Raw genomic sequence first — 27549 nt, forward strand, 5'->3', positions numbered from 1 at the left:
CAAGTTAAAAATATTTTCTGTCATCAAAGCTAAGAACTGATTTCGATTATCAACATTTCGGATATCTTTCCTGTCAGATAATAATTAATAAATAATGATTAAATAATGCTAATAATTAAAAATTGTATTTTAAATGTCTATTAATAATTCTCAGAGATTCAACAAATTATGGTTTAGTTTAAAAAATTGTAATTTCAGCTAAGTATTTAATTTCTCGATGCTTTTGCAGTTATATACTTTAAATTTATTCTTTGTATAAAAGAAAACATAATAAATCAGTTAAGTGAAATTTAGTTTATTTATTCATTTGAAAAATTCTGATGATCATTTTGCTTTAGACGTATTTTGATCTAATGAAATTGTATGCGATTTTGTGTGACATGACTCCCCCTTCACACTTTGTGCCAACATCCTTTTTCATTATTTATTGTATGCATTTCATTATGATTTTTTAAAAAAATTCTGTAAATATGAATTTTTATTTTTTAAATTTTTTTTCATAAAATGTAAAACAAATGAAAATTAAGAAAGTTTGTTCATAATTTTTGATCTTGCTTTTTTGCTATGTGATACCGTTTTCCTTGTTTAGTACACTTAAAATACCGAAAAAATCATTCCTATGTTTTCAGCTTTAACATCATAAATATGTCACTTTTCGATATAAAAGTATATTTAATGTTTTAACGATATGTTACTTAAAAGGTTATATTAAAGATACTTGACTGTGATTTTTAACACCTATCATTCATTCACCTAACAACATTCTATTTTATTGTTTAAAAAAAGAAAATCTAATCATTTAGATATGAAATTCTCAAATTATGAAATGATATTATTGCATAATTATTAGTTTATATTTTCTTTTTCTTTCAGATCATCATGAATTCTTCATCTTTTTTGAGCTTCAGTTGGAAAGCTGTAATAAATTTTTCATTACGAAAAATGAGTTTTAAGGTGGAGTACTGTAATAAAACAGTTGAATTCATTTTTTGTCTGTTCTAATTTAATTAATTTTCTCACTTGATGAGGACATTCTTCAGCAAACGTTAAACAATTAAGAAAAAAAGGTGTAAAGTTAAAAAGAAAATATTTATTTTCTCTTTTCTGTGTAGATAAAAATATTATAAAAGGTAACCTATTCTGAAACATTTTCTAGCTCAATTTTGTGTATTACAAGGGTTGCTATTTATATTTCTGGCCTAATGCCGGCCAGGTGGCCGAGCGGTCAGCGTGCCTGACTGTGAAGCCAATGGTTGCGGGTTCGAATCCCACTCAGGGCATGGATGTTTCTCTCTGTGTGTGTTCTCTATTGTGTGATGTGTGAATGTGGCCCACCCTATAAACGGGTATGTGGCAGTGTGGCGTGGGTAATGTTGCTCGCCTCCGTGACTTAGGTTCACAGGTGCCCTCTGGGTAACGTTAAATGAGTAACACTTCCGGCATCTTCCTAGGCGAAGAACGAAAGTTCAGTGCCTGCCGTTAAAAAAAAAATTTCTGGCCTAATAATGAAAAAACAAATATGTAGGATCGAAATTGGTTTTATTGNAATATTCAGACATCGTTGTTGCTATTGGATATTTGAAATTTAACGATTTTGACGGCCTATTTCTGTTTTTTTTTCTAAGATCCGTTTTTCTGTAAATTAGGTCAGATTTTTTTTAAAGTTGATTCTGTATCAACCAAGCTACAAGTTAAAAATATTTACTGTCATCAAAGCTAAGAACTGATATATATTATCAACATTTCGGATATCTTTCCTGTCTGATAATAATTAATTAATAATGATTAAATAATGCTAATTATTAAAAATTGTTTTTTAGATGTTTATTAATAATTATCAGAGTTTAAACAAATTATGGTTTAGTTTAAAAAATTCTAGTTTCAGCTAAGTATTTAATTTCTCGATGCTTTTGCAATTATATACTTTAAATTTATTCTTTGTATAAAAGAAAACATAATAAATCAGTTAAGTGAAATTTAGTTTATTTATTCATTTGAAAAATTCTGATGATCATTTTGCGTTAGACGTATTTTGAACTAATAAAATTGTATGCGATTTTGTGTGACATGACTACCCCTTCACACTTTGTGCCAACATCCTTTTTCATTATTTAGTGTATGCATTTCATTATGATTATAAAAAAAAATTCTACAAATATAAATTTTTATTTTTTTAATTTTTTTTCTTCATAAAATGTAAAACAAATGAAAATTAGGAAAGTTTGTTCATAATTTTTGATGTTGCTTTTTTGCTATGTGATACCGTTTTCCTTGTTTAGTACACTTGAAATACAGCAAAGATCAATCCTATATTTTGAGCTTTAACATCATGAATATGTCACTTTTCAATATAAAAGTATATTTATTGTTTTTACCATATTTTACTGCAGTTAAAAGGTTATATTAAAGGTACTTTACTGTGATTTTTAACACCTATCATTCATTCAGCTAACAACATTCTATTTTATTGTTTAAGAAAAGAAAATCTAATCATTTAGATATGAAATTCTCACATTATAAAACGATATCATTGCATAATTATTAGTTTATATTTTTTTTTCTTTCAGATCATCATGAATTCTTCTTGTTTTTTGAGCTTTAGTTGGAAAGCTGTAATAAACTCTTCGTTACGAAAAATGAGTTTTAAGGTGGGTAAGGCTCTTATTAAACAGTTGAATTAATTTTTTGTCAGTTCTAATTTAATTAAATTTCTCACTTGAAGAGGTCATTTTTCAGCAAACGTTAAACAATTGCGAAAAAAAGGTGTAATGTTAAAAAGAAAATATTTGATTTATCTTTTCTGTGTAGATAAAAAATACTATAAAAAGTAACCTATTCTGAAACATTTTCTGGCTCATTTTTGTGTGTTACAACTTTATTTAATAAATTTTGCCTACTCAAGTTAAACAAAAGGCCTAATTTCAGGAGTATATTTTCTTAGTCCCTATACTCTCGTTATAAACAGGTTCAACTGTGTAAAAGGAAACTGAAAGAATTAAAAGGAAACTGAAAAAATTAATTGCATTATCGGTTTTAGTTTTGTGTAAATATTCTATATTTAACCCACTTCAACTATAGTATAGCTATTATTTTTATAGTATAGTATAACATTATTTTTTTTGTGACTTCAGATGTTTTGAACTATTTGTTTGCTTATGAGTCCCAGTTGTGCTTAGAAGTCTTTAATAAAAAAATGTATTTTTCTTTTGTATTTTTTTTTTAATTTATAAGTTATGAAAAACTTAAGCAAGTATTTATATTTAGTTCTAATTTTTTTATGAATACAGGGTGATTTTAAAAGATGGGCAAAATTTTAGGAAGTGATAGTACACACCCAAGCAAACAATTTTTATCAAAGAATGCATGGTCGAAAACAAAACGCAATGGTGTTGGCGCATTTAAAAAGTTGTTTGATGCAAACGTGAAAGCTCCATTCCTGTTGCGAGTTACTGCACTGTGTTACTTTTCGCCAAGCTTTCAACCGCTGCAGGGAAAGTTCGTGATATGCCTGGTGTGCTTCAGAATGTTCGCCTATCTTTTCTTTGCCGTTGTATACAGCGTGCGTAGCCGCTGCTGGCCACTGTTTTGAACACTTATTGTAATCACATGCCATTAAATTTGCTTTTATAACTTAACTTTTTGTGTTTTTGCCTCATATGAAAACATGCACTTTGACGCCCTCTAGCGGTTTTGCGTTTTGTTTTCGACCATGCATTCTTCGATAAAAATTGTTTGCTTGGGTGTGTAACATCACTTCCTGAAATTTTGCCCATCTTTTTAGAATCACCTTGTATATTGTGTCAGAAATATATCCATTGAATGCAAATTAATTTTGTGTGGAATTTCTGTATCTTTTTGTTTTCGAATGCTTTGTTGTAAAAAAAAATCTAGTTATAATTTTATTCAGTCTAAAATTAGTTGGGGTTTGATTCTGCAAATATTCACTATTTTTCTTAGGTTTTGAGTTCTGATACTGACTATAAAGACCAAAATTGGGATTTAGTGAAAGTAAAATCGAAAGTTACTCAAAATACCATGGAGCATTTGCATAAAATGATAAAAGCTGGTGGAGGTCCAAAGGCTATCCACAGGCACACAGTTGTAAACAAGAAGCTGTTAGTGCGTGAACGTTTGAAACTTCTGTTTGATAGGGATTCACCATTTTTTGAAATAGGAATCTTGGCTGGAATGTCTATGGATTATGGAGATATTCCTGCTGCTGGTGTTGTTGCTGGTATGTCCTTGTATGCTTATGTACATCGTTGTATGTAAAGATAATTCAAACTAAACGATGTTATTTTAACCATTAATAAATATAATATATATTTAGATAAAAAGCTATCTCATTACTAATCTGATACTATATTTTTTTTTTTAAATTTGCTCCTTATTTATTAACTTAACCATATTACCTTTTATGTGTGTATATATAGTTATTTATTAGTGCATGTAATATCTTTATTTTATTTCTTACTTACTTAAAGATTTTGTTTCTATTTCCCAGGTATTGGGAAAATACACGGCCAGTTTTGCATTGTCTCTGCAAATGATGCGACTGTTAAAGGTGGCACATTTTTTCCTATAACAGTTGTAAAACAACAACGAATACAAAGATTAGCTTATTTAAATAAATTGCCTTGTATATATCTTGTCGACAGTGGAGGAGCATTTTTACCTATGCAGGTTGGTAAATGAAGCAAATTGAAAACTTTGTATCAAATTCCAGTTGATAATTTAAAGAAACTCTGAGATTATACCTACAGTTTATTTGTGATTTACACCATTTTAATTATATTACGTTACGTTTTAGAATTACGTAAAAATGTATTGTGAAAATTCGGTGTAATTAGGTGTTATCTATTCTATGCATATTTTACTAGTTGTGCATATACAATCCATGGCATTCAAAGATGTTTGGATGCGTAAGGCAAACTCCTTCATTAGATTCCCCTGAAAAGAGGAATGTGATCAATTAAAGAAACAAAAAACAAAACAAAATTGGAAACACATCATTTTGTGAATAGAACACCTATTTACAAAATCTAAATCCATATTTTAAATTTATTTTTATGTGAATGTAAGCAGAAGTTAATCTGTGGTAAAAAATTTATCATTTCAAACAAAATGTTCTTAAATTTTTAATTGTAAAGAAAAGTTAAAATGTGACAACCTTTAACTTCACTTTTAAATTTATTTTAAAAAAATTTTTCATTCTTCGTAAAATATTTTGCTTAGTATTTATCTGTTAAAAAAAACTTTATTTTATAATGAAAATAGTTTTAATAGATATAAAGTTTTAGTAATCATTAAATAGTTGCCTACTTTGCAATGGATGCCTACTACCCTTATCCTTTTGCCCCCTTCCCCTGCTTGCACTGTATACAAGTATACAACTAAAGGTATTAATTGTATTTAAATAGTAATAGTAGTATTTTAAGGAGATTGCAATTAAAATAATGTAACATGCATAAAATTTGCTCTGCTCACTGATTTGGGAATATCATGCTTATTAATTTTAAGGCCTGGTTTCCTAGGACTTGGTGTTAACATTTCACTTGCACCCCAATATGATGTCGGAAAAAATGGTTTATTAATACCTTGCCTTCAAGCTTGATTGTTAGCAGAATACCTGATGTAAACAAAATAAAGAAGGAAAAAATAAAATATTTTATTAATTATGAACCAATAAGCTCTTTTCTTCAAAGCATACATATTTTTTTAAATTAATTATCACAATGCAAAATAAATAAACACAGAAACGAGTGTGAAGCAAGTTACATATATTTAAAAATTTCTTTTTTAAATGAAAAGTTTTTAAGAAATATAGCAGTTTTTGTTTTTAATTTTTGATTAAAAATTTAAAGAAAGTAACTTTGACTTTTTCTAAAAAATTTCATTTTATATTAAGTATTACATTATATATTTCTTAGAATAATGCTTACATTTATTTTATAGAAAAAATTTTTATAATCACTTGTTTTCTGAAAAAAATATGTTATGCTCTAATTTTTATTTTATAAAACTACAATTTATAAATTTTTACTTACAATATTTTTTTTTTTTTTTAATTTAAGCGACTTAAAACTCCTCATGCACCACAAAGTATAGCATGAGGCTTACAGTTGTAAGTAGAAAACAAAAGGAGAAAAATTTACAAATTTACATTAAAAACAAAATTCCGCAAGGCCGCAAGACTTTCAATACTTTTGACCAGTTCTGATAAGACAGGTGGCCAACAAATTGAAAGAGGTCTCAAATCAGTCTTTAAATTCATTCGGGCACTCGCATAGAGACTACAGTGAAGAAGAATATGTTCAGCATCACCGCAAGCACAAATTCCAGTGGTCTGCAGATGGAAACGAAATAAATATCTCTTAAAATTTCCATGGTTTGTTAAAATTTGGGTCAATTTAAAATCAGTTGCAAAGAATTTACATTGCAAACGGTGAAAAATGGATGGAAAGAACCTTTTCGTCCAGAGCGACCGAGGCGAAGCAAGAAATTCTGCATTCCAGTCCGCAATGATTTTATCTCTAGCGATGCGCTTCCAGTGAGAAGCTGGAACAGACACCCTTAAGTCTNTGTAAAAAAAAAATATGCAAGAAAATTTTAGCATATATTTTGAAAAGAGGGAAGGAGGGGAGAGCCCAAAAACGGCTATGCCTAGGGCCTACGAAAGGTATAATCCGGCTCTGCTACTACCCTTATCCTTTTGCCCACTTCCCCTGCTCGCACTGTATACAAGTAAAAGTTATTAATAAAGGTAATTGTATAAAGGTATTAATTGTATTTAAAAATAGTAATCGTAGTATTTTAAGGAGATTGAAATTAAAATAATGTAACATACATAAAATTTGCTCTGCTCACTGATTTGGGGATATCATGCTTATTAATTTTAAGGCCTGGTTTCTTAGGACAAGTCCCTTCACTTGGTATTAACATTTCACTTACACCCCAATATGATGTTGGAAAAAATGGTTTATTAATACCTTGCCTTCAAGCTTGATTGTAAGCAGAATACCTGATGTAAACAAAATAAAGAAGGAAAAAATAAAATATTTTATTAATTATGAACCAATAAGCTCTTTTCTTCTAAGCATACATATTTTTTTTAATTAATTATCACAATGCAAAATAAATAAACACAGAAACGAGTGTGAAGCATGTTACATATATTTAATAATTTCTTTTTTAAATGAAAGTTTCTTAAAAAATATAGCAGTTTTTTTTTTTTTTTTGATTAAAAATTTAAAGAAAATAACTTTTACTTTTTCTAAAAATTTTCATTTTATATAAAGTATTACGTTTTATATTTCTTAGAATAATGCTTACATTTATTTTATAGAAAACATTTTTATAATCACTTGTTTTCTAAAAAAAATATATTATGCTCTAATTTTTATTTTATATAACAACTATTTATAAATTTTACTTATGATATTTGTCAACAAATATTTTTTGTTTACAAATTGAACCCATCATTTTCAGTTAGTAAATAGTAAATGAATATATTTAATTCTGCAGATTTTTGTATTTGATATTTAGTGATAATTTGCTGAATTTTATAAAAAAAAATCCTGTTCCTGTTTAATGTGGGAAAAGGGCATTACAATTAATTATAATATTGTGTTTTTTTATACATTATTTATTTAAAATGAATTTTCATTTTTATATACTGTTCTAATTTCAAGGGTTTTGAAATGTTTACGTATGTAAACATTTGTTAAATTATGAATATTTTCAAAGTTCTTGTAATCAAAAACATTAATATTATATCATTTTATAAGACTTTTTTTTATAGTTTCAGAACAGATATATTTGAGAAAAAAAAATTTAAAAAATGTAGACAAACAAAATAATTATTCTTTAAACCCAGAATTATTGCAGGCATCATTTAAAGTACATCTATCTCTTGACCAATGTGTGAACTACAAATTCTATCAATAAAGTTTTATTAATGCTAAGTATTTGCCTAATTTGTTTAAAGAGAACAGTAATAACTAACGTAAAATTTTATGAGCTAATATACAAGTGTATTTTAATTGCAAAGATCTTTTTTCCGCATTAAATATAATATTGTGACGTTTTATAGCATATTTTGCTATCATTGCACTCATCTCAACTGAACGTTGAAATCAAACAGAAATAGATTTGTGTCATAGCTGATACTGAAACTTAGCATTTGATGATGTATGGTGAGCATTCCACAAACAAGCCAATCAGGATTTGGTGCTCACATTCAGCAACATGAACAACACTCAGCAACAACAACATGTCGCTTGCACTCAACAACATGAACAACAACTGTCCAGACAAACCATTTCTTTAGGATCTCCCTAGAAGCAGCTGGGAAAAAATTTTTTAACTCTTACTTTTACTTTAAACTAACTGATCTTCATATATTCTTAAGAAGTGCTTTTTGTCATATTATGATCTATTTTCACATTTTTTTCCTTTTTTTATGGAACAGTTTTAAGTTTGTAAGTTGGTTATTATTTGTAAAATTTATTTTATTACCATTTATGAAATTTAAATTAATTTTCATAAATAAAAATGAATGAGATTTTATGTTGGCATTTTTTTTTTGTTGCTTTTATTTGCTTGTTTAATTTTTTTATTTTTTTTATTTGTTTGTATGATCATTTGTTTTGTGTTCTAATAGGCTGATATATTTCCTGACAGAGACCATGGTGGCCGTTCATTTTATCATGAAGCTGTTTTGTCATCTCTGAAAATTCCTCAGGTTTGTTTTGTTTTTTATTAACTTTATTAAAACATTAATTTGCAACTAGAAACTAGTACTTAAATATATATGCTGGATTAAGTTAATATCGAAAATAGAGTTAAAATTATATAATAGTGAATATAGTTTAAAGAATTAGTTTAGAGTTTTCATTATAGGGCAAAATTAGGAACTTTTGTTACTGGCCAGATCCCATTTGTAGCATTTTCAAAAGTTGCCTCTTCTTCAATGACTGAAAGTTTTAAAAGATTAAATAAACAAAATATTAACCATTAACAATCCGGATGTATTTCAAGTGTGCTTTCCACCAGGTATAATTACAATTATTAATTATAATATTAATAAGTATATAATTAATTATAACTAAGTTGACTGCAAACATGACAACAATAAGTGTGATAAAAATCATGCATGCAGTATTCGATCCAATGAGTGAAAGTGCCATGCCCCTCTTATGGCTGTATTGGTCCATTAAGGGTTAATAAAATAAGGCATTTCTCAAATTATGGTTGAACATTTCAAGGTTCATTTCTAAAATGACAAAAATTTTAAGAAACAGACTTGAAATAAAGTAGTATTATAAAATATTCATAAAATTCCATTTTTTTTAAAGTAATAATACCCTCATAGGGTGCATTTTCAATGATAAAAGTAGTGACTGGTAGATAATTATTTAATTACGGCTTGTTACGTAAAGTCGTGTTGTGGTCGGTCAATGGTGACTGTTAATTTTGCTTGTAGTTTAATTATTAGAATTGTAAAAATCATCCAAATTTAGTGAATATGCATTTCTTTCTAAGAGACAAAATTATTTATTTATTTATTTTTTAAATTTAATTAACAAATTTTAAAAGATAAATGTAAATATAAAGATAATCCTCCTAAAAATAATAAAGAAAGAGTATATTTATGCATTAGGCAAAACAATTATTGGCTAATATCTAATTTAATAGATATTTTTAAAATATTTTCGTTTCCTTAAAAATTCGAAGTAAGAAGGAAACTTTCAATGGTGTCAACTCATAATTCCTAGTTTCAAAATTTTTTAACAGTTTATTGTGCTTTATTTGTGGTAGTAATTATTCTTGATATCCACAACACACTTCTGAACCATCAAAAAAAAAAAAAATTTGTTTTGATTATAAGAAATTCTAAAATATAATATTGATACAAATAAGACCATGGTGCAAATAAGCAATAATTTAAACTATTTTTATCTGGATAAGAATAATACATAGCGTAAAATATTTTTAGGCAGTTAAATTTTTCATATAAGTCACAAAATTTTTTAAATTAACTAAATAGTTGTATTGAAATTGTTTATATGCCAACTTAAAATTGTATATAAAAACATTAATAACAGTTGAAAATCTTTTTAAAGCTGAACCAAAATTAACTTATTTTTAAATGAGAGAGTTTATTGGTATCAAAACGGAATCAAATTTATTGACAAAATGTTGTAGACATTGTACATAATTATTGAAAAATTTGTAGCTGTGTGATAATATGTAATATTATTCATATAAATACAAAAATGTTACTAATTCAGTTGGTATTCTATTATTATCAAATTAATTCCTGAATTAACTTAATATTTAAGTTCACATTTATTAATTATAAAAATTATTTATTTATTATAAAAATTATTTAATTTCAAAATAAATTTCTGGGAAATTAATTCTGGCAAAACTGAACTTTCAGAGTACTAAAAGATATTAACAAATAGGATATTAATATCACCGTCCCTACTTCCGATCTCAAGATTCAGAATCTTAAGGCAGACCATTCCATATTCCATCCATAGTACCATCTTCCTAAACAAACACACATTCCTGAAAATTTTCATTATTTATGGATGACAATACACTATAATAATATAGGAGACTTTAACGTGAAACAACCCACGTGGGTTTTTTCATCAAGCAATGAAAATATTTACCCCGACTTGCCCCAATTGAGGGCATACGGGTAAATGTTTATTAAAAACCAAGTAAAAAAAACATTAAAGAACATAAAATACAAAAAATGCATAAAATACATAAGATACAAAAGTCAAATGGCAACAGCCTGTAAACTTTGCGGGCGAACAATACTCTTGAACAAAATTAGTTATCTCAATTAGTCAGAATATTAAAGGCACAAAATTTAAAAACTAATCATAGGGCAAATTGCCTATTAAGGAAACAATCGAGTTACAAATAGTGAAATCATCAAATTAGTGTTTAAATAGTAAAAGTGGATTAAAGTGGTGTGAATGACGAGGACAGTTCAAATCTTACCTAAGAACATCATGAGATTTTTCATCAAGCAATAACAGAGGTGAAGAATTGCTACAATTAATGAATGACAAGGGATTTGTGAATACAAACGCAATATGTCATGGTGCATTTCATTGAGGCAATACTAGTATAGTTGAAGAAAACAAGAGTTCACAAATTACCTTGGCTAGATTGGCTAGTGGACATATCAATAGCCTTATCTTTGTGGATGGGCAAAGAATTTTCAGACCTGTAAGAAATGTAATGTGTCTGAAATGTCATCTGAGCACATCCTGCAGTGTCTTGGATTTACAATTGCGGACTTTGACTGTTGTCGACTTTTGAGGAGTCAACAACCTGATGGAACGTATCTGACTTCTATCAGAGGAGGATTAGAAACAATAACAATAAACCTCCTCTTTTTTTATTCTTTGTAAATTGTGATGACAATCTGAGTGATGGTTTTTTAAAATTTTGATTAATAAATCAATGCTGGGGTCTTTTTCAAATTTTTTTAAAATTTTATCGAATATTTTTTTATTTATTTATTTATTTATTTTTATTTCCAATGAGCTGCACAATCGGTCTTGCCGATGAGCAGACCTAGTGCGTTCTCCAGAGGTGGTATCCACTCTTTCAGGACCACCACAATGGGTGAGATACCGTTGGTCATGTTAATTTGGACGTCTAGTTTCTGCCACACTAGATGGCAGCACCGAGACTCTTTTTGGATGCTAAAGTACACTAGGAATTTAATTTTGCCGGAAATGCCAGGAGCCAATGAGGATTTTATCGAATATTATAATTTTTAAATGAAAAAGACCAGCATTTTCTACATGAGTTGTTTAAAATTAACATCAGATATTTCAAGTTTTTCAAAATTAAATTTTTAAAATCTCAAAATTGAAGTTGATTTTTTCAAAAATTGATTTTGCTTATTTACAGAATTTTGTTGCTACAAATACCACAATAGGCACAGTTTGTAAAATGTACAAAGAATTCTGTAATATTAATTCAGCAGAAACAATAATTAATAGCTTTAATTTTTAAGAGAAAATTTGCATGTTGGAATTTCCTGAACTTAATAAAAAATTTTGTTTAAGGTTTTAATAACTAACACTTATCGTATCAAACTATTAACAAAAGAAAATATGCATGCATTTTTCATGAAAATTAATTAATTGTAAGATTTTACTTTTTAGATAGCTGTTGTTTGTGGAAGTTCCACAGCAGGTGGTGCTTATTGTCCAACAATGGCAGAAGAAGCTATAATTGTTAATGGTCCAGGAGTAATATTTTTAGGTGGACCTCCGTTGGTTAAAGCTGCAACTGGTGAAATAGTTACAGAGCAAGAGCTGGGTGGTGCGCTTATGCATTGTAGGTAATTATAATATTTTCCAAGTAATTAACTTAAGTAATTAACCAAGTAATTAACCAAGTAATTAAGTAAGAAAAATTTCAGTGAGTTGTTTAAAAACTATAAATTCTCATTTGACAGTGTGAGTGGGTGCACTGATTATTTTGCTGAAAGTGAAGAAGAAGCGTTTGAAATGTGTAGAGAATCTGTTTTAACTCTAAATACTTTCCAATCTGCTGATTGTACATCATGGCACAAACCTCTTTACCCTGCTGAAGATTTGCTGATGATTTCTGCAAAAATCTATCTTACCAAAAGTGACATGTACGATGTAAGTTGTAAAATAAATAATTTTAAAAAATCTGTGCGTATCAAAAAAATTTAGGTTCATTTTATTAATGATTTTTTCCCAATTAATAATTTTTATCCATACATTCTATCAGTTTATTTTAAATTATTTTGTTTAATTATTGTTTTATAGTATAACTCATTAAAATATTCAAGATTGAATATTTTTATCTTATGATGCCTAAGATAGTGAAGATCTCTGTTTCTTAGATTCACATATATATAACTGTAATATTCTAAATTGCGTACCCACTCTCAACGTTGCTATTTCGCACATTTTCCTAAAAATCTCGCCTTACATTCAGAAATATATGTTGTGTATTAGTGATTAAAGTAAATTCATTTTTTGAAACCGTTCTCTTAAGTAATTTTGTATAAGATTTAACTTATAAACCTGAATGATGTTTTTATTTTTTAGATTTTATCAAGAGTTTTGGATGGAAGTATGTTTAAAGAATTCAAAGGAAAATTTGGCAGTAATCTTATAACAGGGTTTGGTTACATTAAAAAGTAAGATAATGATTAAAAGTTTTAATTCAGATTTAGTATGCTAATATGAGTAATGATTTATAATTTTAAAAAATATATATTTGATCAAGCTGTTTGATTTCATTAAAAGCTTGATAGTTTTGAACAATATTTTTTGTATCTTGAATAAAAGTATTTCCAGTTTTTAAAAAATTATATTTAGGCTAGTTTCAATTTTAAACTATTATGGCAGTAAAGTTTATTTAAAACTAAAATTTGTGTACTTTTTCGAAAATTTCAGAAAATGTGCAAGATAATGTAAGTCCTTTTTTAATGTTGTTCTACGCTCAAACTTAAAAGAATTGGTAAAGTTTTGAAAATTTCTCAAATTCTCTTAACTCTTGTATAGAACAAATATTTAAAACTTATTTAAAATTTCCAAAAATTATCTTTTTAATATAATCATATTTTGCAAAAAAATTCTTTAAATTATATAGACTTAAAGTATAAATATCAAATTATGCATGCAGTGATCATAATTATAAAGGATTTTTATTGGTTGATACTTTGATTTAAAGTACTCTGGCACATTTCATTAAAAATATGTACTCTTAAATGGAAGACTTTAAATACTGTGCTATTTAAGAATTACAGTCATATGTACATTTCACTTTATAGAAACAAAAATTACACTTAGGTATGTTATCAAATATGTTTTTATTAAATATTGGAGTTACATAAAAGTTAGCATAAAAATTTTTTATTTACAATTTGCCTGTACAATTAATTTGTAAATTTATCACTTTTGCTGTTTTTTTTATATTATTTACAGAAAAGTATCAAGGACGAAAATAATAAGAATTATGTTAACTATATTTAGTTGCAATATCGGTTTTCAAATAACTATTCAAAGGTAGATTATAAATTTTTTGGATATCAAAAAGCATTATATTTCTAGACAAAATAGCCATATTTTAAAAGTTTGATGGGGTGTATTTAATATTCAAGATGAAAAACAATACCATAAAATTATAAGAATTTAAATAATTCATAAGAATTTACAAAATCAGCATAAAGTTTACATTTTGCTGTTGTACAAAAATGAGATTTTTTCCTATTGTAGTAAATTATTACAATGAACTTTCTTTTTTGTGTACTACTCTTTTATGCAGGGTTGCTACAGGCGACTATGGCAACTTTTTTTTGCCTGAAAAGACTACAAAAAGCAACTATTTTCAGGAAAAGGAGACTATTAGGAGACTTTTCTGTACTCCTAGCAATGTTTTTTATCATAATTGGGTTGAAAACTTGCAGCCCGCGAAATCTTCTGAAGACACTGAATTTCTTTTCTTAGGAAATGTAAAATAAAAATAATAAAATTTAAACAAATTAAATAAATAATTAAAACATTAAAAAATAAAGTTTTCGATTGCAAATTTGAGTCATCACTTTTTAATGCGTTCAATTTGCATAGATTCTAAGTCTATTTTATTTCTCGATCGCCTTTTGAATGGTTATTGCTAAGAAATTCTGCATGATTTGAAAGATCCCAATTTTTAATATGATACATGAATTTTGAATTTGAGTAATCACTTTTCACAATATATATATATATATATATATAATCATTTATTAATGAATAATCTAATTGCTAAATCATTTAATGATGAAAGGGAAAATTTCTTAGAAAAGTGTGTTTTTTTTTAATGAAAAAGTATTTTTTGAATGAATTCTAGTAATTAAAAGTATTTCATTTTCTGCAAACATACTAATTTTTTTATATAAAAATTTTATGCTAGAACACTAACGTTGACATAAAAATTATCGTATTGGCCACCAACTTGACTAAATGTATCATGGTATATGACAATTAAGTCATTTAATAAAATTTTAGTCTTATTTTTGCTGAATTTTTGTTCTTATTTAGGCAACTATTTTCATGCTTTAGGCTACTAAAAGCAACTATTTTGTTCATTTTTTTCTGTGGCAACCCTGCTTATGTGTAAATAATTTCAATTTAATACTGCAAAAAATCTTTTTTCTAAAAAAATCTTACCTGAATGTGATAGTTAGTGAAAATGAATCAAAAGAGGTTTTAAATTCCCATTCCATTCCAGTCCATAAGAAGCAATGAACTATTCTTAATGATATGAACATAACTCCAGTAATTTAAATTAAAATGAATTCATACAAAATGTTAATCTTTATTTCTTTTTTCTGAGGAAAAAAAATTGATTGTGATTTTTTTTTAAATTTCCTAATAAGAGTAGTTTTTGAAAGATAATATTTGTTTACTTAAAAAGACATTAAAAACTATGTGTAATCAAATGTATTATATGTTATTATTAGTGCAACAAAGATACCTATTATTTTTCATTTTAATTTTAGTATGCTTGTTGGCATAGTTGCTAACTGCAATGCTCTGTCATTTCAAGATTCACAAAAAGGAACTCATTTTATACAGCTTTGTGAAAAAAGAAATATACCCTTATGCTTCATTCAAAACTCTGGAAATCCTGAAGAAACTGTGATTAATGACGATCAATATGGTAAATAAAACAATAATTAATTGCAATAATTGTTCTAAAGTTTTTAAGTTTCTGATTCTTTTTCACTGCAAACTTTTTTATATTTTTAAAATGTACTTAATTTTTACTACTAATGCACAAATTTTATATGTTTATATAAATTTTGATCAGTTAAATAATAATATAAATTTTTGGATAAATTCATAATTTATCTCCCTACGTTAATTAAAAAAAATTCTACATTCTTATTTTTAATAATTGTTCAAAATTTTAATTAATTTATTATTTTAATAGCTTTAATTAATACAATATTTTTAATTCTTTAGAATTTAATTCAAACATTTAACTTATTAATATCAACATTAACTGCAGAGAAAGAGTTAGTGCCAATTCGATCATGTAACTTTAAAAAAACACTTTGCAAATTTTTTATTTTATTTTTGGTTGTCATCATATTTTGTTTAAGTTTAATAAATTTGTGATTCATTTTTATTGTATGTTCATGAATTAATCTTGTCAATAAATGGTGCCACTAATGAGGAAAATTATGAAACATCTTTATCTGCTGCTTACCAGATTATTGTAAGTGCAATATTTGCTTGGGTGTTCGTTAATTTTGTCTTCAGATATCGACGTGTGATTTGCACCATGTTGTAGCTGAGAGAAACGAAAATATAACCAACTTATGATCATATCATGAGTTTCCATCACAGAACTCTGATGTCTCATTTGAGAATTACTGCTAGATTATTAATAGCTGTAGTTTACTAAATAATGTTTATTTGTTTATACTTATTATTCATTTAGCTTTTATTAAACTTCATATTGCTCCAAATATTTTTTTAATTTAAAATGTAAAATATTGATAATTTTAATGTGTTAAAAAATAGTTCATGCATTACAAAAAAAAAAGTTTTATTTTTTAAATGAAAATGGTTATAATTAGAATTTTTCATTCTTAGAATTTTTGAGAAATAGAGCAAAAATGGTATCTGCTCACTCCTGCACTCAGGTTCCAAAAATTACTTTATGTGTAGGAGGCTGTTATGAAGACGACAATTTCACAATGGTAAAAAAATATTAATCCTTTTTAATAAATTGCTGTTTTATATTGTTTTACTGGAAATTGACATAAATTGTTGGTAAATAATGGATAAATTGTTTAATTAATGTGATTTTTTATAGTTAGTAAATTCAGCATGGACAAGAAGTCTATGATTGCCTTCCCTCACTGTGTTTCATTTATGTATATATATATATATATATATATATTAAAAATAAAGTAACAATGCAGTAAGAACAAATAGATTGAAAAAGAAAAAAAAAAAAAATATTTGATGAATTCAAAGTATCTCAAGAATAATTGTCTGTTTGCCCTTTGATNGAAATACTTTCTCACACTTTTAAAAGCCACATCCTGTTCTTAAATCTATTTTTGGCTCAAGTATGCATTTAATTAAGAGCAGGACATTTTTCCCTTTGCTCTTGTGTGGGAAACGTTCGATCTATTTCATAAACCAATAGCAACTACTAAGATTTCCCTCTTTCCCTAAATTAAGACATTTTCCGGATTTTACTTTGCGAGATTTTCCCTAACATATAACCAAGGAACGCAATTTTTCGTGTTCACTTTTACACACTCTAATGACTGCTCTGGCTATTAATTAATAAATAAATTTTGTACCCTCCTTCCCGGCCTAAGACCTGTTTTAATCCTTCCACTCGGCAACGACGTTATTATACATATATATATATATATATATATGCACACACCCATTGTGACTAAATGGTAGTGCTTTGCACTTCCTAGCTACAGGTTCTGGGTGGTTCTATCCTCACACCAGACGAGACTGACTCAGCCTTTCATCCCTTCAGTGGGTCAATAAAATTAGTATGTTTAAGGACTAAACACTGGGGCTTATGCATTTGACTGATCATCCAATTCTGAACATCTGCACATCATATTTTGTTTTAATAATTTTTCTTCTTTTCTTTTCATTAATCTTAATTTTATTATTTTCCATGTTTTCTCTATATTTTTAACTTTCTTATATTTTTAACAGCTGTTTATATACATAAACAGCTGTTACAAATTGTATAATTTGCTAAACAACAATTTGTATTGAGGTACTTTTTCCAAAGGATATAAATTCTCTCCTCTAAATATGCAAATTATAGCATTATATTAACTATGGATCTATATAGCAACCCAACATTAGATTCTCAATCAGTTGACCTTAATCTTATTATAAGCAATAAATAATTGTTTTTATAACTCTTATTAACTTTGTAGGAATAGTGTCTCAGTGTCCATGGTGTATATTTCTGCCATTATTCTTAAAGTATTTCTTCTAATTTATTGGTGCTATTAATATCTCTGTTTCATGTTTTTGCTTTATTAATAATCAATATTCGATTATTAGAAAAAGCATAAAATAAACCGTTTTAACTTTGAATATGATTAATAAGAACTTATAATCTACCACCATTTGTAAATATGAAAACCTCCAATTTTGAAAAAAAATTACATTTATTTTGCTAGTTTTTAAACTAGTTGAATAAATGTTTTACACATTGTTTTTAAACTTATTGCTGATCTCGTTAGTTTATATCTCAAAATAAAAAAATTAACACTATTTATTTGTTTGTAATTTGCACAATCTGAAATAAGTTCAAAAATTTACTATTTAATTCTGTTGTGCATTTTAATAACTGTTGAAATAGTTAAATTTGTTAGATAATAAAAGGTCATTGTGAATCAAAAAAGCTTTGGAACTGTTGATCTAGATTAATAAGTAAAACTAAAATGTTTATTATTTTTGTATAGTGTTAATATTTTTATCAACGCCATTTTGTTTAAAAAAAAAAAGACTTTTTTATTCTCCCATTTAGTAATGTATGATAAACACAAATAACATTTTAGAAAAGTGATGAAAGAAATATTTTAATTCCTGAATTTGACAGAAAGTATCTTTTAAGATATTTCAATTTGTGGTTTTTATTTATTTATTCACATCAAAAACAATTTTTGAATTTGTCTTTCTTTTCATAGTTTATAATTTTTGTTTTCTAGTGTGGATGGGATTTTAACCCCAATTTCTTTCTCTCTTGGCCTTTAGTTCACATATCTTCATCAAGATTTGAGATTCAAAAGGTAAAAACTGACTTACAATGTGATTTGTCACTTAACAACATATTTATTGTTTTAAAGAACTATATTTTCATTTGAAAATAGTTTTATTAACTATTATATTGATATATAAATGTACAATGCGTAAAAAAAAGCAGACCACCCATAATAACTTTTGATCTGATGATCAGATCTTCACGCTCTAGGACTCAATCTTAATGGTTCGAGGGGGTGACCTCAAATATGCGAATTAATTTGTGCAGACGATATTTCAAGTTGCGAAATCAGACACAAAAGCGTACTTTCTCTGCTTAAAAATACCTTTTTTTTCAACGGATTCGGATTTCTAACCTCCAAAATATAGGCTCCAAAGGTTAGACTTCTTAAAGTTAATTTTACTTTTTTACGTATTTCTCCATATCTCGAGAACTTTCTAAGCGAATTTAAAATATTTTGCAGACAATTATAAAGTTCATTTATTCAAAGATAATTCCACACAAAAAATAAATATTAGTAAATATTTTAAAAAATTTATTATTTTATTTTATAGCAGTCTGGGTAATATGGTCCCATCAATTTAGTTAGGAAAGCGGTCTTAAGTTTGGACTCCTTAATATTAATTTCGCCTTATCTCGAAAGCGATTTTAAAAAAATTTTGTACACAATTATAAAATTCATGTATTCAAGGATAATTCCATGCAAAATATAACTTTTAGTAAATATTTACTTTTTCTTGTTGCTTTGTTTAATAATAGACGAAAAACTTTTGAGTTGTAAAGTGTATAAATTTTTACATAGTTTTAAAACATCTAATTTTACTTGGCAAAATATAAAACTGTAGCGAAATCGGGTGAATCGTTCCTGAGAAATCGAATTTTAAATATATGATTTTTTTATAATTCAATTTCTCAGGAACTGTTTAACCGATTTCGTTCAAACTTTGTATTTCGCCATTTAAAAAATTGTGTATCTAACGATTCAAATTTTTTTTTCGATTATTACTAAATAAAATAATGAAAAATATTTAATAAAACTAATTTTTTGCATGGATTTATCTTCGGATAAATGAATTTTATAATTGTGTGCAAAGATTTTTAAATTCTATTAAAAATATAGCGAAATACGCAAAAAATAAAATTAACATTCCAAACTTAGGATTGTTCTCTTGACCAAACTATGGGGACCATATTTCCCAGATTGTAGCTACCTCCTATATTTTAGGGGTCAGAAATTGAATTCCGCTGGAGAAAAAAAAGGTTTTTATATTCAGAGAAAGTACGTTTTGAGGCCTGATTTCATAATTTAAAATATCGTCTACACGTATTAATTACAAAATTTGAGATCACCCCCTGGAGTCATTAAGAATGAGTCCTAGAACACGAAAACTGATCAATAATTATTCAGGGTAGTCCTTTTTTTTCGAGGGGGGGGCACTGTACATAAGTCAGTGGAAACTTTTTTTTTTAGAAAAAAAAAATAAGACAACTTGTTCAGCAAATTAAGATTATATGATTACAATAAAGATTTAGTTATGAATGGGGTTTAGGGATCGAAACTTTCGTATTTAGTAGTCCATAATATTAGGTAAGTAAAAAAGGATTTTACACTTTGCTACAAAGCAAAGCTTTTAGCATTATTCAGACTGAGACAATCTTTCTAGCTTTTTATCAAATAACACTTTTTCCTGTTAAATTTAGAAACTTTTTTAAATTAAAAATAATTAATGTAAATACTTAATTAGAATACATCACTCTTAATAAACAATATTTAAATAGAAATTACTATCCACTATTAACATTTACTACTCTGAGTTTGTTGTACACATTCAATAAATTTTACTGCCCTTCTTTTAGGTATTTCAGATGGTAATATAAATAAGTAAAAAAAATTTAAAAAATAGCTTGGTAATATTTCAGGTGGTAAAATTTATAAGTAGCTCGAGAACCTAAACTACAATTATCATCCAGGGCATGACTATCCATTTTAAAATGTAACTATATGATTCGCAGTTCTGAAAAGTAATAAAACTGAAATGGGCAAAAATAACTTATGAGAAAATTAAAATTGACTAGAAAAAAAGAAGAGAGAAAAGAAAGTATACTCGATTACTCAAATAATGCTAAATATATGAAATGCATTAAATAATTATCATGAAAATCATTATTCTTTTATCCTCTCTCGAGTGATATTAGTTGAAAATAATTATAGTAATAAGAGTAAAAATAATTATCAAATATTTATGAGGATAGTATTAAACTGGGTTGAAATTTTGTTTCGTTTATTTTGATAGTTTTAAATTTACAAATGTATATATATTTTTACTGTATCTTTAATGTGTTAAGAGACTGAAATGTGGACTGGATTAATAAATAAGATAAAACCATTAAAAAAAAATTTGAAGAAGTGTGGCAACATGATCTATAAATAATACATGCCTTGAGTTATCTAAGTTGGTTTTTCTTTTTATTTTCATCAGCATATGCCGTTGACGTTTCTTTTATAATTATAAATTTAAAGGATTTTTCCTGTTCTTTCAAACTAAATTCTTCATGATTACTACTGTTATTATAAATAGGATCTGTTTGTTTGATCATTGTCTCTTTTATCTAGATTATTAACAATGTAAGTTTTATAGTACTGAAGCATTATATATATCATATAATATTCTAGTATTATGTAAATCCTATACATTTTCAAAGAGCAATTGAAAAAAATATTTATCTCTAATATTTTCGAATAGACGACCTTAATAACCCAACTACATATTTTTCTATCTTTTTGTTGTAAGTTATCTTCATATACTTAAAGTTACAGAACAATCCTTTTAGTATTTATTTGAAAATTTGAATTATATTAAAAATTTAAAGTATTCAGTGACTTTGGTAGAATTAGCATGTTTTTTATTTATTTATTATTATTTAGAGATTCAGCTATATCACACCATTTGTTTATGAATAGTGTGTGAACATATGCTTCCTTTTGAATGAGAGCGCATGCTTCATTTAGATTTGTTTCATACTTCATGACATTTTCCAAAAAATATACCAGCTTCTATTAATGCCGTTGTCAGGATTCTAATTCCTCTCTCACGCATTTGAATGACCCCTGACTTGAGGGTCAGAGGGTGAGGGACACGGGAAGTGTCCTTCTCCTGGGGGGAAAGAGGAGAAGCGAAGGACTTTTTTGTGAGAAAGAATTTTTAGTATAGGCTGGATATGGAGAGAGTATGGATGCAGAAGGGAGCAATGGAGCTCTAGAATGTTTATTTTACTTAGCATATGTATATTTTGGTATTTAAACTAATCTTACATCTTACTGTTATACTCTTCATCTTTACTTAACATCTTATTGAAACTACTTTTACTGAATTCTCTTTTTTTTTGTATTTAAATAATTTATAATTTAAAGAAAATGAACTACAAATCATTAAGATTCATAAAATTAACTTATTTTGCTTTGTAAGATGTTATGATGAAATGAAATATTTTCATGTTTATTTTAAATTACACTTTAATTATACACACAGTGGGTAAGGAGATACCTAAAGAGACCCAAATTTGAAGCTCTTAAACTGATTAATTAAACTTTTAAATATGGTTTATTTGTAAAATATATTTATTTTTAACTTTATATTATTGAATAAATTCTCTTGATCAAGTTTTTGGGCTAAAATAATACAATCCAAATTATAAAAAAGAAATGTGATGCAAACCTTAAAAAAAAGAAAATTATATTTTCATATACAGTAAAACCTCGCTACAACAATATTTTGGGGACCAAATAAATATATTGTTGTAGAGGGATATATTATTATATATATATCGAAGGCCTACATACTTTGGAGACGCAATAAGATTTTTTTTTTAATTTTAATGTTATATATGTATTAACTATAAATCTCTATTGTATAAAAATTTAATTTGCAGAGGGATAATTATGGTTAAATATAGTATCAGATAGGTTGATGTACATCAAGGATGTTATATTGAAATCGGAATACAAAATCCGTTCACTGTGGTGAAAAGAAATAAGATAAATACATAATCAGCAGTGAGTCTTTTCTAGTCAGAAAAGACCGGAAAAAAAGGCAAAATGTTATAAAATAAGATTTTTTACATTATTTGAAAACCAATAATAAATGGAGAAAATAAAGTTAAAATTAGAAGAAGAAAAAACGTTCTACAGGGGTTTATTGCTTCAGAGAATATCGCAATATTGAGAGGAGGATAACATTAATTCATATGCAAGTTCGTCGGGACCATTAGACCAAACATTATTGTAATAGAGGGAGTTGTTGTATCGGATATCATAGTAGCGAGAGTTCACTGTATATATATTTCAATATTTTCCTAGATGCAAAATTGTCTTTCACCAGCAATAAAGTATATTTTAAAATTTATTAAAATGTTGCATACAAGCAAATACAGTAAATGTTTTCACTAGCTAGATAATTGTAAAAATATGTGAAATATTTTTTTTGTTCTAATGCATATATTTATTTACCATAACATTTTATTGGCATATATTTATTTACCTTTATATTTTATTGGAAGATAAAATTAGAAGAGACTAGTGCATTAAAAAAGTATTATGAAGAAAATAGCTTTGAAAAATTTGATTTATTCTTTGATGATAAAACAAGTGCCTTACATAAGTCATCAAGAATGCTTTGTGATGCTGTAATAGCACCAGAAGAAACTAGAGAAGTAAGTAACTTTTTGTATTACAAAATTGAATTGAATTGTCACACACGCACACACACAATAAAAGCTGCATACAAATGTCTGATATGCAAGGTCTGTCTCTGCTTCTAGCCCTTAATATTAAAAACATATTTTTTTAGGGATGCACATTAGGAGTAATAAGAATTTATTTAAAAAATTATAATAAATTTTCAGCTATTACCTTCTAAATTATTTATATATATTAACTCTGAGAAATCTAATAGTGATATAAAAAACTAATAAAACCCAAAAAAATTGTTTTTCTTTGAAAAAAAAACCTGATCAATTCAAAATTTCGACAAGCGGTGTTGAAACCACCTGATTTTACCAAATACTTAACGAAATTTAATTAATTTTTAAGTAAAATAAGTTACTCAGAACAAAATGTATACTTATGAACTCTTGAGCTCAAAAGATTATTGTATCTGGAACATAATATAATCATGAGAAACAAGAACTTAATTGAAATTGTCATGTTCTGGTTTTATATTCATTTGTATCAAAATTAAATCTTTTTAATTTTTTATAAGAATCAAAAAGTTTTCTAAACTTCTGAAAATGCTTTAAACCTCCAAATACTACTAAAAACTTTAACAAAAAATGTTGGAATATTTCTTCTTTATATATTTAATATGATCTTAACTTTAAAATATTAATAACTAAATTTAACTCTGCAAATATTACTCAATTTATTTTAAAAATTCTCATTTAAAAGGAAAAACTGCTTTACTGTAATTTTTTTTGCTATGAAATACTATCAAGTGAAAATTAAATAATTTTAAGCACTGATTAATTTGTCTTTATCCATTAAAAGTAATAACTCAATTTTGAAAAATTTAATTAATATAAAAATTTTTAATCAATAAAATATTTTTTTATTGATTAAATTAAATTTAAAGACAAATTATATTGATTTCAGGTATAACAAGTACCCAATTGGGACAAATTAAATTTATAAAGAAGCTGTGTTAAATATGTTAAAAAAAATTTTAAAAAGAAAGTATATAAAATTGATGCAGTACTTTATAAAAACTATGCAGATAATTAGCTAACAGTTAAAAATAATAACTACATAAAGACACACTAGATTATTAATTGAAAAATACCATTTATTTTTCTAAGAATACACAAAAGTAAAAAAATAACAGTTTGAATATTACTGAACAATAATTGCATTATACTTGTTATATTAATACTTGTTATAATCATATCATTTATAATAATTGCATTATACTTATTATACTCTAATTGCAATTTATTAAAAATATTTAGTAACATGTATACAACAATTGAAAATTATTTAGCTCTGAATTTGTATAGTTAATATTTTAATATAAAGACTTAGGTAGAAAAGGATTAGCCAACAAAAAAAAAGGAGAATGAATGGACTGAATTATTTTGTTTCATCACAAAAGACAATCAAATGATCAGAAGAAAATTAATTTTAAGTGGTCTAAAACACATATTTGGTAAAAACCAACTGTACTGATAAATCAATTAAATGTAGAATTAAGGAAAATGCCTAGATAAATTTATAAAACAATAAAAGATAAATCAATAAAACTGATAAAAAATTTTAAAAAGATATATGGTAACCATTCTAAAATTTATTTAAGAAATATAGAGTCGTAAAATAAAAAAAGTTATTTATTATACAGATCACTTTTGATAAGAATTGTCATGCAAAAAATTTATTTTAATATGACTGAAAAATTAGGTTAAGATATAAATTAATGCCGCATTGAATTTAATATTTTCAATTAATGTATAACATTTTTTCTGCTTTTTTTTTTTAATATTCTTTCCCTCACAATTTTAATATTTTCGAAAATTCTGGATTATCAGCCTATTAAGCATTAGTATTACAAATGTTTATAAGCTTCTAAATTTATATATTTTGAAATAAATTATTAATTTTCAAATTATTTTGATGCTATCATTTTTTTTCAGGTACTCAGTATTTGTTTGAGAATTGTATCAAGAATTTTATAATCATTGTTAAATTATTTCTTGATTGACTAATATTTTTTTTTTTGTATAAAACTAATCATATCTTACAAAATATTTTCCTTATATATTTAAACTTGAATTATACTGTTGATTTTGAGTTAAATATTTTTAATAAAGTATAATTTTTGAAAATGTTATTATTTCATTAGGAAGCCTGAAATAAATTATTAAAATTAATCAATAGAAATAAGTGTTATGCTTCTTATATATCCTCAAACAGAGCTGCTAATTTTGAAAAGCAGACTTGCCGAACTTGCAAATTTAGGCTGCATTCTCTTCATATTTCTTTTTTTTCTTACTCTTCTGGATTTAAAGTGAAAACCTCCAGATTTTTTCGTTTAAAAAAACCATTTTTAAAATTGATAGACATGTAAACAGAAATAGCAGATTTATACTGCAGAGGGAAAGTTAAAGTAAAAAAATAAGTTATATCCTTATGGCAATCTAATCAATTCCCCACAAATATGCAGAGTGTGAATATGTGTTTCCTTTGGCTAAAAAAATATAACTGAGTTTGGATCTTCAATGTCAACTGAGACTTTTAGAAAGGCTGATGTTAACTAAAACCACCAAATAGGGATTCTTCAAGAGAATTTTAAAATAAAGATTAATACTGATTTTTTATAAACTAACATGTTATTAAAGTTTTATAAAAAATACGTGGGATATTTTGTTGTACAATTAAAAGGAGAGAAGGACAATCATTTTCAAAAATCGAACTTCTTATTCCGGCAATAAAAAAGCCTTTTTCTGATCAATTAGGAATTATTTCATAACAATTCGTGACAATATGATCCACAAACTTTAAAAGGATGACAAATTAATGAATAAGTGTTAAATTTGATAGAATTTAAAAATGCTTTATTTTCAAGTACAGTAGAGAACTAATTACCCGGGATGCTCGGGACCATTGCTATCCCGGATGTCTGAATTTCCCAGTTTTCTGGATCGACCAAAAAGTGTCGCTAATCAATGTTTTATCTAACCCAAATTACAAGGAAAAAGTGTAACACATTTCAAAATAAGAAAAGCTCTCCTAAATTTTAAAAATAACATTTAAAAGAATAAAAATATTTGCAAGTTTAGAGAAGAAAAAAAAGTTTAAAAAATACAAAATTCACCAATTTATTTTTTAAAAATAATTAACCCAAATTAACTAATATAAAACAAAACCAATGATTAAATAACGCAATATATTTCATATCTAATTATAAGAGGGGGAAAGGAAAACTTATTAATCTAAATAAAAACAACACTTGAAAATTATAGTTAACGATAGTTAAAAAGGCACTAGCATAAATATTAAAACCGGAACAAGGCGGGATATTATAAGATCAACAGAATTTTAAAAAAACTCACTGATAAAATTTATGAATAAAAAGAATTTATTGAGTAGGAAATTTATCATGAAAAGAAGAAAAAAAACTCAAAACGTAATGGAATCAGAAAACCAGAATTAAAAAAATTAAAAACAGCAATCTGCTTCATAAAATAATCTTCTGCTATTAGTAATAAATAATTATATGCTTAAATTTATAAATAATCTTCTTTTATTCTTTTTAAAATAAAAACAGATATTTTTCAACGAAAGCAGATGAGATTCCATTTCAAGAAAAACTTCAAATAATACTGCACTTCTAAAAAATCAGAATTTATTCATAAGAAAAATATTGTTTAGTTGGCAGCTTATCAGAAAAACGATTCTTTCAGACACACAGGAGAAAATAAAACATTTGTCCCTTCCCTGCCCCCTCTCGATCTAAAGATCTTCAAGGTCAGTTTCTCAGGGCAAACGAGGAGAAAAATTCCCCCCTTATCCTCTACTCCACTTCGAGTCTAAGTCAAATTTCCGCTCCTTTTCATAATCATTCTAGTTCAAAATGGCAGAAAAACCTTGCAAAATTTTTCACGGTTTTCTGGATACCGGATAAATGGTTCTCTAATGTATAAAATTTTTCTGTAACAATTTTTTTGAACAAACAA

At 26.3% G+C, this 27549-nt stretch overlaps 1 protein-coding gene across 5 annotated transcripts; it reads left to right on the top strand.

Annotated features, from left to right (window-relative positions):
* Positions 1–27: 27 nt before the first annotated feature.
* On the top strand, positions 28–25703 carry LOC107448238 (methylcrotonoyl-CoA carboxylase beta chain, mitochondrial). Of its 5 annotated transcripts, none has more exons than XM_071179772.1 (13): positions 28–278; positions 2568–2648; positions 3958–4234; positions 4505–4683; positions 8663–8743; positions 12204–12382; positions 12500–12689; positions 13125–13216; positions 15563–15723; positions 16665–16771; positions 18776–18856; positions 23386–23538; positions 25507–25703. In XM_071179772.1, the coding sequence occupies exons 2-13, from the start codon at positions 2574–2576 to the stop codon at positions 25546–25548; spliced, it is 1617 nt and encodes a 538-aa protein (XP_071035873.1). In that variant the 5' UTR covers positions 28–278; positions 2568–2573; the 3' UTR covers positions 25549–25703. The 5 variants fall into 5 exon arrangements, with proteins under 5 accessions (XP_071035873.1, XP_071035876.1, XP_071035875.1 ...); XM_071179775.1 differs by having other exon boundaries at positions 54–188; XM_071179774.1 differs by lacking the exon at positions 2568–2648 and adding an exon at positions 874–954 and having other exon boundaries at positions 65–278.
* Positions 25704–27549: the final 1846 nt, after the last annotated feature.

This window comes from Parasteatoda tepidariorum, chromosome 4 (genome assembly GCF_043381705.1).
Source record: "Parasteatoda tepidariorum isolate YZ-2023 chromosome 4, CAS_Ptep_4.0, whole genome shotgun sequence".
NCBI lineage: Eukaryota > Metazoa > Arthropoda > Arachnida > Araneae > Theridiidae > Parasteatoda > Parasteatoda tepidariorum.